We start from the raw sequence: 12,500 nt of genomic DNA on the forward strand, positions 1-12,500 counted from the left end.
ATCTCTCCACCTAAAGAAAGCCTGTGGCCCAGACAACATCAAAAATGAAATGCTAAAGTTCAGCAATATGGAGATGCAGGGTGCGATACTCAAACTATTCAACATCATATTACGCTCAGGCTGTTTTCCCGATATCTGGTGCCAAGGACTAATCTCCCCCATATATAAAAGTGGAAACAAATCAGATCCAAATAACTACCGCGGCATCTGTGTCAACAGTTGTCTAGGGAAGTTATTCTGCAGTATTCTAAATAGTAGATTACTTGATTTTCTTAACAAACATAATATCCTCAGAAAAAACCAAATAGGCTTTCTTCCAAAACACCGCACCGCCGACCATATCTATACCCTTCACACCCTCATTGAAAAACATAAACACCAAACAAAAAATGGGAAAATATTCGCCTGTTTTATCGACTTCAAGAAAGCCTTTGACTCTATATGGCAAGAAGGGCTCTATTATAAACTTCTTCAGTGTGGAATAGGGGGCAAAGTCTATGACCTTATTAAATCAATGTATCTGAAAAACAAATGCGGGGTCAAAATTGGAGACAAACGCACCGATTTCTTCACCCAGAGAAGAGGCGTCCGGCAGGGCTGCAATTTGAGCCCGACCCTGTTCAACATATACATAAATGAATTAGCAGACATGCTGGAGCAAAGCGAGTCACCAGGTCTCCGTCTCCTGGATGGAGAAGTGAAGTCCCTGTTCTATGCGGACGACCTGGTTCTGCTGTCTCCCACAGAACAGGGATTACAGCAACAACTCGACCTACTCGACAAATACTGCCAAAATTGGGCTCTAACAGTAAATCTAAAGAAAACCAACATCATGATTTTTCAGAAAAGACCCAGATGTCAGGAAAACAAATACCAGTTTACCCTCAGTGATACCACTATAGGACACACTATGAGCTACACCTACCTTGGTCTAACTATTACAGCATCAGGGAGCTTCAGCATAGCAGTGAATGCACTAAAAGAAAAAGCCCGAAGAGCCCTATATGCAATAAAAAGAAAATTCTACAACATCCAAATCCCAATCAAAATCTGGCTCAAAATATTTGACAGCATAATCCTGCCCATTGCACTGTACGGTAGTGAAGTATGGGGCCCGCTAAATCACCAAAGCTACACTAAATGGGAAAAACACACAATAGAAGCCCTACATGCAGAATTCTGCCGAAGCATCCTTCGCACCCAAAGAAAAACGCCAACAAATGCATGCAGAGCCGAACTAGGCAGATACCCACTGATAATAAACATCCAAAAACGAGCACTAAACTTCCTAAATCACCTCAAATCTAGCTCCCCAGACACCCTTCATTTCAAAGCCTTTCAGACCCAAGAGCTAAACCCAGAAAAGAGTCCCCTGAGTCAGCTGCTACTGAAAACTAAGTACTCAGCCGGACCCTGACCAGCCCCAGACCAACACAGCCGTCCAAACACCAATCCGAGTGAACCAAATCATTATAAAATGCAAAGAAACCTACCTGGAACATTGGAACAAAATAACCGAAAGCCAAAGCAGATTAGAATGTTACCGGGCCCTAAAAAGAGAATATAAACTGGCAGACTACCTCACGACCATCAGAGACACAAAACAGAGACAGACCCTCACCAGGTACAGACTAAGCGACCACCAACTGGAAATTGAAAAAGGCAGATACAAGAAATCCTGGCAGCCTAGAGAGAATAGAATATGCGATCAATGTCTGGCTGGCGAGGTTGAAACAGAAATGCATTTCCTCCTAAAATGCGAAAAATTCAACACATCAAGAAACATATTATTCAACAAGCTAAGCCAAACAACCCCAGATTTCAAGGAATTGGATGATCTGTCAAAATTGAGATTAGTCCTAGGAGAAGGAGACAGACCATACCTTGGGGCTAAATATGTAACAACATGTCACAACCTGAGGACTGTTTAAAAGTAAGACTGTTTAAAATTAATATTGAACGTACCAAATGAAGTAGAAAGACTGTTTAAAATTAATATTGTTTAAAAGTAATATTGTATATACCCAACAAATGTCAAATCGATTGACACCTACAGAATGTTGGAAAACTGTACCTTTTTGCTATGTAAGCTTTGGCAATATGGTTCTCTGTAAACTTTCATGCCAATAAAGCATTTGAACTGAACTGAACTGAGAGACAGAGAGAGAGCGAGAGAGACAGAGAGAGAGAGAGCGGGGAGAGAGAGAGAGAGAGAATCAGAGAGAGAGACAGGTAGAGAGAGACGGAGAGAGAGAGAGAGACAGAGAGAGAGAGACAGAGAGAGAGGCGGAGATAGAGGGAGCGAGAGGGAGAGAGAGAGGGAGAGTGACAGAGAGAAAGGGAGAGAGAAAGGGAGAGAGAGAGAGAGGGAGAGAGAGACAGAGAGACAGAGAGAGAGACACAGAGAAAGATTGAGCGAGCGTGTGCTGTGCCTGTAAAGGATACGTAGAACGAGGATCTTGGGGAATCTCTGGATTGTAAGCTTCTTGGTGCTTCTCTTCCTCTGGTTACAGCGCTCGCACATCTGGGGAGACAACGTCAGTACGTTTAGGGAGACCGAATCACACAGACACCCCTCCGACAGTGCGGTGCTCTAGACGAGGGAACTAGATGCAATATCTCCAAGTTTGCAGACGACACAAAGCTGGGTGGGCGTGTGTGCTGTGAGGAGAATGCCGAGAAACTCCAGTATGATTTGGACAGGTTGGGTGATTGGGCAGCTGCATGGCAGATGCAGTATAACGTGGATAAATGCGAGGTTATCCACTTTGGTGGCAAAAACAGGAAGGCAGATTATTATCTGAACGGCAATAGATTGGGAGAAGGGGAAGTGCAACGAGACCTGGGTGTCCTTGTGCACCAGTCACTGAAGGTAAGCATGCAGGCGCAGCAGGCGGTTAAGAAGGCAAATGGTATGTTGGCCTTCGTAGCGAGAGGGTTCGAGTGCAGGAGCAAGGATGTCTTGCTGCAGTTGTACAGGGCCTTGGTGAGACCGCACCTTGAGTATTGTGTGCAGTTTTGGTCGCCTTATCTGAGGAAGGATGTTCTTGCCATGGAAGGAGTGCAGCGAAGATTCACCAGGCTGATACCTGGGATGGCAGGAATGACGTATGAGGAGAGATTGGGTCGATTGGGCTTGTACTCACTGGAGTTTAGAAGAATGAGAGGGGATCTCATTGAAACTTATAAAATTCTAACAGGACTGGACAGACTAGATGCAGGAAGGATGTTCCCGATGGCAGGGGAGTCCAGAACCAGGGGTCACAGTCTAAGGATAAGGGGTAAGCCATTTAGGACAGAGATGAGGAGGAATTTCTTCACCCAGAGAGTGGTGAACCTGTGGAATTCTCTACCACAGAAGGCAGTGGAGGCCCGGTCATTAAATATATTCAAGAAGGAGTTAGATATATTTCTTAAGGCTAAAGGGATCAAGGGATATGGGGAGAAGGCAGGGACAGGGTACTGAATTTGGATGATCAGCCATGATCTCATTGAATGGCGGAGCAGGCTCGACGGGCCGAATGTCCTAGTCCTGCTCCTATTTTTCGATGTTTCTAATGTTCTTTCAATGGTGAAGACACCACTGCGTCCTCAGAGACCGGGGTGGGAGGGTGGAAGGTGGACCCTGATAGACCTCTTACCGGTGCGTTCTCAGTGTCCAGCTCCTCTTCCGCAGTGAACAGGCTCAGGCACTCTGCCAGTGAGACTCGGCTTGCCGCGGACATCCTCTGCAGGGTAGGAAGGGACGAGAGTCAGTTCCAGAACTCCACAACTCCCCCGCTCCGCGCAAACCCCCCTCCCACAATCGTTTCCTCCCGTCACACCACCAGGTACCTTAGGGATCGGCAGTGAAAGGTCACAGAAGACCTCGAAGGTGGTAGATCGGTGCCCACATGTGGTGCATCGCAGTGTGCTGTTCAACTGGCCCACGAAGAGATCTGGAGAGAAGGAGGAAGCGCTTAGACTCTGTAACTAACCCCGTGCAGTACCTGCCCTGGGAGTGTTTGATGGGACAGTGTAGAGGGAGCTTTACTCTGTATCTAATCCCGTGCTGTACCTGCCCTGGGAGTGTTTGATGGGACAGTGTAGAGGGAGCTTTACTCTGTATCTAACCCGTGCTGTACCTGCCCTGGGAGTGTTTGATGGGACAGTGTAGAGGGAGCTTTACTCTGTATCTAACCCGTGCTGTACCTGCCCTGGGAGTGTTTGATGGGACAGTGTAGAGGGAGCTTTACTCTGTATCTAACCCCGGGCTGTACCTGCCCTGGGAGTGTTTGATGGGACAGTGTAGAGGGAGCTTTACTCTGTATCTAACCCCGTGCTGTACCTGCACTGGGAGTGTTTGATGGGACAGTGTAGAGGGAGCTTTACTCTGTATCTAACCCGTGCTGTACCTGCCCTGGGTGTGTTTGATGGGACAGTGTAGAGGGAGCTTCACTCTGTATCTAACCCGTGCTGTACCTGCCCTGGGAGTGTTTGATGGGACAGTGTAGAGGGAGCTTTACTCTGTATCTAACGCATGCTGTACCTGCCCTGGGAGTGTTTGATGGGACAGTGTAGAGGGAGCTTTACTCTGTATCTAACCCGTGCTGTACCTGCCCTGGGAGTGTTTGATGGGGCAGTGTAGAGGGAGCTTTACTCTGCATCTAACCCCGTGCCGTACCTGCCCTGGGAGTGTTTGATGGGACAGTGTAGAGGGAGCTTTACTCTGTATCTAACCCCGTGCTGTACCTGCCCTGGGAGTGTGTGATGGGACAGTGTAGAGGGAGCCTTACTCTGTATCTAACCCCATGCTGTACCTGCCCTGGGAGTGTTTGATGGGACAGTGTAGAGGGAGCTTCACTCTGTATCTATCCCATGCTGTACCTGCCCTGGGAGTGTTTGATGGGGACACTGTAGAGGGAGCTTTACTCTGTATCTAACCCCGTGCTGTACCTGCCCTGGGAGTGTTTGATGGGACAGTGTAGAGGGAGCTTTACTCTGTATCGAACCCGTGCTGTACCTGCCCTGGGAGTGTTTGATGGGACAGTGTAGAGGGAGCGTTACTCTGTATCTAACGCATGCTGTACCTGCCCTGGGAGTGTTGGATGGGACAGTGTAGAGGGAGCTTTACTCTGTATCTAACCCCGTGATGTACCTGCCCTGGGAGTGTTTGATGGGACAGTGTAGAGGGAGCTTTACTCTGTATCTAACCCCGTGCTGTACCTGCCCTGGGAGAGTTTGATGGGACAGTGTAGAGGGAGCTTTACTCTATATCTAACCCCATGCTGTACCTGCCCCGGGAGTGTTTGATGGGACAGTGTAGAGGGAGCTTTACTCTGTATCTAACCCCGTGCTGTACCTGCCCCGGGAGTGTTTGATGGGACAGTGTAGAGGGAGCTTTACTCTGTATCTAACCCCGTGCTGTACCTGCCCTGGGAGTGTTTGATGGGACAGTGTAGAGGGAGCTTTACTCTGTATCTAACCCCGTGCTGTACCTGCCCTGGGAGTGTTTGATGGGACAGTGTAGAGGGAGCTTTACTCTGTATCTAACCCCGTGCTGTACCTGCCCTGGGTGTGTTTGATGGGACAGTGTAGAGGGAGCTTTACTCTGTATCTAACCCGTGTTGTTCCTGCCCTGGGAGTGTTGGATGGGACAGTGTAGAGGGAGCTTTACTCTGTATCTAACCCGTGTTGTTCCTGCCCTGGGAGTGTTTGATGCGACAGTGTAGAGGGAGCTTTACTCTGTATCTAACCCGTGCTGTACCTGCCCTGGGAGTGTTTGATGGGACAGTGTAGAGGGAGCTTTACTCTGTATCTAACCCGTGCTGTACCTGCCCTGGGAGAGTTTGATGGGACAGTGTAGAGGGAGCTTTACTCTGTATCTAACCCCGTGCTGTACCTGCCCTGGGAGTGTTTGATGGGACAGTGTAGAGGGAGCTTCACTCTGTATCTAACCCGTGCTGTACCTGCCCTGGGAGTGTTTGATGGGACAGTGTAGAGGGAGCTTTACTCTGTATCTAACCCGTGCTGTACCTGCCCTGGGAGTGTTTGATGGGACAGTGTAGAGGGAGCTTTACTCTGTATCTAACCCGTGCTGTACCTGCCCTGGGAGTGTTTGATGGGACAGTGTAGAGGGAGCTTTACTCTGTATCTAACCCGTGCTGTACCTGCCCTGGGAGTGTTTGATGGGACAGTGTAGAGGGAGCTTTACTCTGTATCTAACCCCGTGCTGTACCTGCCCTGGGAGTGTTTGATGGGACAGTGTAGAGGGAGCTTTACTCTGTATCTAACCCGTGCTGTACCTGCCCTGGGAGAGTTTGATGGGACAGTGTAGAGGGAGCTTTACTCTGTATCTAACCCCGTGCTGTACCTGCCCTGGGAGTGCTTGATGGGGCAGTGTAGAGGGAGCTTTACTCTGTATCTAACACGTGCTGTACCTGCCCTGGGAGTGTTTGATGGGACAGTGTAGAGGGAGCTTTACTCTGTATCTAACCCGTGCTGTACCTGCCCTGGGAGTGTTTGATGGGACAGTGTAGAGGGAGCTTAACTCTGTATCTAACCCCGTGCTGTACCTGCCCTGGGAGTGTTTGATGGGACAGTGTAGAGGGAGCTTTACTCTGTATCTAACCCCGTGCTGTACCTGCCCTGGGAGTGTTTGATGGGACAGTGTAGAGGGAGCTTTACTCTGTATCTAACCCGTGCTGTACCTGCCCTGGGAGTGTTTGATGGGACAGTGTAGAGGGAGCTTTACTTTGTATCTAACCCCGTGCTGTACCTGCCCTGGGAGTGTTTGATGGGACAGTGTAGAGGGAGCTTTACTCTGTATCTAACACGTGCTGTACCTGCCCTGGGAGTGTTTGATGGGACAGTGTAGAGGGAGCTTTACTCTGTATCTAACCCCGTGCTGTACCTGCCCTGGGAGTGTTTGATGGGACAGTGTAGAGGGAGCTTTACTCTGTATCTATCCCGTGCTGTACCTGCCCTGGGAGTGTTTGATGGGACAGTGTAGAGGGAGCTTTACTCTGTATCTAACCCCGTGCTGTACCTGCCCTGGGAGAGTTTGATGGGACAGTGTAGAGGGAGCTTTACTCTGTATCTAACCCGTGCTGTACCTGCCCTGGGAGTGTGTGATGGGACAGTGTAGAGGGAGCTTTACTCTGTATCTATCCCGTGCTGTACCTGCCCTGGGAGTGTTTGATGGGACAGTGTAGAGGGAGCTTTACTCTGTATCTAACCCCGTGCTGTACCTGCCCTGGGAGAGTTTGATGGGACAGTGTAGAGCGAGCTTTACTCTGTATCTAACCCGTGCTGTACCTGCCCAGGGAGTGTTTGATGGGACAGTGTAGAGGGAGCTTTACTCTGTATCTAACCCGTGCTGTACCTGCCCTGGGAGTGTTTGATGGGACAGTGTAGAGGGAGCTTTACTCTGTATCTAACCCGTGCTGTACTTGCCCTGGGAGTGTTTGATGGGACAGTGTAGAGGGGGCTTTACTCTGTATCTAACCCCGTGCTGTACCTGCCCTGGGAGTGTTTGATGGGACAGTGTAGAGGGAGCTTTACTCTGTATCTAACCAGTGCTGTACCTGCCCTGGGAGAGTTTGATGGGACAGTGTAGAGGGAGCTTTACTCTGTATCTAACCCCGTGCTGTACCTGCCCTGGGAGTGTTTGATGGGACAGTGTAGAGGGAGCTTTACTCTGTATCTAACGCATGCTGTACCTGCCCTGGGAGTGTTTGATGGGACAGTGTAGAGGGAGCTTTACTCTGTATCTAACCCGTGCTGTACCTGCCCTGGGAGTGTTTGATGGGGCAGTGTAGAGGGAGCTTTACTCTGCATCTAACCCCGTGCCGTACCTGCCCTGGGAGTGTTTGATGGGACAGTGTAGAGGGAGCTTTACTCTGTATCTAACCCCGTGCTGTACCTGCCCTGGGAGTGTGTGATGGGACAGTGTAGAGGGAGCCTTACTCTGTATCTAACCCCATGCTGTACCTGCCCTGGGAGTGTTTGATGGGACAGTGTAGAGGGAGCTTCACTCTGTATCTATCCCATGCTGTACCTGCCCTGGGAGTGTTTGATGGGGACACTGTAGAGGGAGCTTTACTCTGTATCTAACCCCGTGCTGTACCTGCCCTGGGAGTGTTTGATGGGACAGTGTAGAGGGAGCTTTACTCTGTATCGAACCCGTGCTGTACCTGCCCTGGGAGTGTTTGATGGGACAGTGTAGAGGGAGCGTTACTCTGTATCTAACGCATGCTGTACCTGCCCTGGGAGTGTTGGATGGGACAGTGTAGAGGGAGCTTTACTCTGTATCTAACCCCGTGCTGTACCTGCCCTGGGAGTGTTTGATGGGACAGTGTAGAGGGAGCTTTACTCTGTATCTAACCCCGTGCTGTACCTGCCCTGGGAGAGTTTGATGGGACAGTGTAGAGGGAGCTTTACTCTATATCTAACCCCATGCTGTACCTGCCCCGGGAGTGTTTGATGGGACAGTGTAGAGGGAGCTTTACTCTGTATCTAACCCCGTGCTGTACCTGCCCCGGGAGTGTTTGATGGGACAGTGTAGAGGGAGCTTTACTCTGTATCTAACCCCGTGCTGTACCTGCCCTGGGAGTGTTTGATGGGACAGTGTAGAGGGAGCTTTACTCTGTATCTAACCCCGTGCTGTACCTGCCCTGGGAGTGTTTGATGGGACAGTGTAGAGGGAGCTTTGCTCTGTATCTAACCCGTGTTGTTCCTGCCCTGGGAGTGTTGGATGGGACAGTGTAGAGGGAGCTTTACTCTGTATCTAACCCGTGTTGTTCCTGCCCTGGGAGTGTTTGATGCGACAGTGTAGAGGGAGCTTTACTCTGTATCTAACCCGTGCTGTACCTGCCCTGGGAGTGTTTGATGGGACAGTGTAGAGGGAGCTTTACTCTGTATCTAACCCGTGCTGTACCTGCCCTGGGAGAGTTTGATGGGACAGTGTAGAGGGAGCTTTACTCTGTATCTAACCCATGCTGTACCTGCCCTGGGAGTGTTTGATGGGACAGTGTAGAGGGAGCTTTACTCTGTATCTAACCCCGTGCTGTACCTGCCCTGGGAGTGTTTGATGGGACAGTGTAGAGGGAGATTTACTCTTTATCTAACCCCGTGCTGTACCTGCCCTGGGAGTGTTTGATGGGACAGTGTAGAGGGAGCTTTACTCTGTATCTAACCCATGCTGTACCTGCCCTGGGTGTGTTTGATGGGACAGTGTAGAGGGAGCTTTACTCTGTATCTAACCCGTGCTGTACCTGCCCTGGGAGTGTTTGATGGGACAGTGTAGAGGGAGCTTTACTCTGTATCTAACCCGTGCTGTACCTGCCCTGGGAGTGTTTGATGGGACAGTGTAGAGGGAGCTTTACTCTGTATCTAACCCCGTGCTGTACCTGCCCTGGGAGTGTTTGATGGGACAGTGTAGAGGGAGCTTTACTCTGTATCTAACCCCGTGCTGTACCTGCCCTGGGAGTGTTTGATGGGACAGTGTAGAGGGAGCTTTACTCTGTATCTAACCCGTGCTGTACCTGCCCTGGGAGTGTTTGATGGGACAGTGTAGAGGGAGCTTTACTTTGTATCTAACCCCGTGCTGTACCTGCCCTGGGAGTGTTTGATGGGACAGTGTAGAGGGAGCTTTACTCTGTATCTAACACGTGCTGTACCTGCCCTGGGAGTGTTTGATGGGACAGTGTAGAGGGAGCTTTACTCTGTATCTAACCCCGTGCTGTACCTGCCCTGGGAGACTTTGATGGGATGGTGTAGAGGGAGCTTTACTCTGTATCTAACCCCGTGCTGTACCTGCCCTGGGAGTGTTTGATGGGACAGTGTAGAGGGAGCTTTACTCTGTATCTAACCCCGTGCTGTACCTGCCCTGGGAGAGTTTGATGGGACAGTGTAGAGGGAGCTTTACTCTGTATCTAACCCGTGCTGTACCTGCCCTGGGAGTGTGTGATGGGACAGTGTAGAGGGAGCTTTACTCTGTATCTATCCCGTGCTGTACCTGCCCTGGGAGTGTTTGATGGGACAGTGTAGAGGGAGCTTTACTCTGTATCTAACCCCGTGCTGTACCTGCCCTGGGAGAGTTTGATGGGACAGTGTAGAGCGAGCTTTACTCTGTATCTAACCCGTGCTGTACCTGCCCAGGGAGTGTTTGATGGGACAGTGTAGAGGGAGCTTTACTCTGTATCTAACCCGTGCTGTACCTGCCCTGGGAGTGTTTGATGGGACAGTGTAGAGGGAGCTTTACTCTGTATCTAACCCGTGCTGTACTTGCCCTGGGAGTGTTTGATGGGACAGTGTAGAGGGGGCTTTACTCTGTATCTAACCCCGTGCTGTACCTGCCCTGGGAGTGTTTGATGGGACAGTGTAGAGGGAGCTTTACTCTGTATCTAACCAGTGCTGTACCTGCCCTGGGAGAGTTTGATGGGACAATGTAGAGGGAGCTTTACTCTGTATCTAACCCCGTGCTGTACCTGCCCTGGGAGTGTTTGATGGGACAGTGTAGAGGGAGCTTTACTCTGTATCTAACCCATGCTGTACCTGCCCTGGGAGTGTTTGATGGGACAGTGTAGAGGGAGCTTTACTCTGTATCTAACCCCGTGTTGTACCTGCCCTGGGAGTGTTTGATGGGACAGTGTAGAGACAGCTTTACTCTGTATCTAACCCCGTGCTGTACCTGCCCTGGGAGAGTTTGATGGGACAGTGTAGAGGCAGCTTTACTCTGTATCTAACCCCGTGCTGTACCTGCCCTGGGAGTGTTTGATGGGACAGTGTAGAGACAGCTTTACTCTGTATCTAACCCCGTGCTGTACCTGCCCTGGGAGTGTTTGATGGGACAGTGTAGAGGGAGCTTTACTCTGTATCTAACCCGTGCTGTACCTGCCCTGGGAGTGTTTGATGGGACAGTGTAGAGGGAGGTTTACTCTGTATCTAACCCCGTGCTGTACCTGCCCTGGGAGTGTTTGATGGGACAGTGTAGAGGGAGCTTTACTCTGTATCTAACCCCGTGCTGTACCTGCCCTGGGAGTGTTTGATGGGACAGTGTAGAGGGAGCTTTACTCTGTATCTAACCCCGTGCTGTACCTGCCCTGGGAGTGTTTGATGAGACAGTGTAGAGGGAGCTTTACTCTGTATCTAACCCCGTGCTGTACCTGCCCTGGGTGTGTTTGAGGGGACAGTGCAGAGGGAGCTTTACTCTGTATCTAACCTGTGCTGTACCTGCCCTGGGTGTGTTTGATGGGACAGTGTAGAGAGAGCTTTACTCTGTATCTAACCTGTGCTGTACCTGCCCTGGGTGTGTTTGATGGGACAGTGTAGAGGGAGCTTTACTCTGTATCTAACCCCGTGCTGTACCTGCCCTGGGAGTGTTTGATGGGACAGTGTAGAGCGAGCTTTACTCTGTATCTAACCCATGCTGTACCTGCCCTGGGAGTATTTGATGGGACAGTGTAGAGGGAGCTTTACTCTGTATCTAACCCCGTGCTGTACCTGCCCTGGGAGTGTTTGATGGGACAGTGTAGAGGGAGCTTTACTCTGTATCTAACCCCCGTGCTGTACCTACCCTGGGAGTGTTTGATGGGACAGTGTAGAGGGAGCTTTACTCTGTATCTAACCCCGTGCTGTACCTGCCCTGGGAGTGTTTGATGGGACAGTGTAGAGGGAACTTTACTCTGTATCTACCCCCGTGCTGTACCTGCCCTGGGAGTGTTTGATGGGACAGTGTCGAGGGAGCTTTACTCTGTATCTAACCCCGTGCTGTACCTGCCCTGGGAGTGTTTGATGGGACAGTGTAGAGGGAGCTTTACTCTGTATCTAACCCCGTGCTGTACCTGCCCTGCGAGTGTTTGATGGGACAGTGTAGAGGGAGCTTTACTCTGTATCTAACCCATGCTGTACCTGCCCTGGGAGTGTTTGATGGGACAGTGTAGAGGGAGCTTTACTCTGTATCTAACCCCGTGCTGTACCTGCCCTGGGAGTGTTTGATGGGGACAGTGTAGAGGGAGATTTACTCTTTATCTAACCCCGTGCTGTACCTGCCCTGGGAGTGTTTGATGGGACAGTGTAGAGGGAGCTTTACTCTGTATCTAACCCATGCTGTACCTGCCCTGGGTGTGTTTGATGGGACAGTGTAGAGGGAGGTTTACTCTGTATCTAACCCTGTGCTGTATCTGCCCTGGGAGTGTTTGATGGGACAGTGTAGAGGGAGCTTTACTCTGTATCTAACCCGTGCTGTACCTGCCCTGGGAGTGTTTGATGGGACAGTGTAGAGGGAGCTTTACTCTGTATCTAACCCCGTGCTGTACCTGCCCTGGGAGTGTTTGATGGGACAGTGTACAGGGAGCTTTACTCTGTATCTAACCCCGTGCTGTACCTGCCCTGGGAGTGTTTGATGGGGACAGTGTAGAGTCAGCTTTACTCTGTATCTAACCCCGTGCTGTACCTGCCCTGGGAGTGTTTGATGGGACAGTGTAGAGGGAGCTTTACTCTGTATCTAACCCCGTGCT

The 12,500-nt window shown here is 50.5% G+C and overlaps 1 protein-coding gene across 1 annotated transcript in view; it reads right to left on the reverse strand.

Moving 5' to 3' along the window:
• LOC147087058 (paired amphipathic helix protein Sin3b-like) overlaps window positions 1-12,500 on the reverse strand; it is a 45,095-nt gene that overhangs the window by 10,478 nt on the left and 22,117 nt on the right. The window contains 3 exon segments of the mRNA XM_085978027.1: window positions 2,446-2,524; window positions 3,642-3,728; window positions 3,835-3,938. Of these exon segments, the coding sequence (XP_085834153.1) occupies window positions 2,446-2,524; window positions 3,642-3,728; window positions 3,835-3,938 (270 nt within the window).

Source organism: Somniosus microcephalus, unplaced genomic scaffold, assembly GCF_052327205.1.
Source record: "Somniosus microcephalus isolate GS21.2 unplaced genomic scaffold, FLI_Smic_1.0 unresolved_chr6, whole genome shotgun sequence".
NCBI classification, from domain to species: Eukaryota; Metazoa; Chordata; class Chondrichthyes; order Squaliformes; family Somniosidae; genus Somniosus; species Somniosus microcephalus.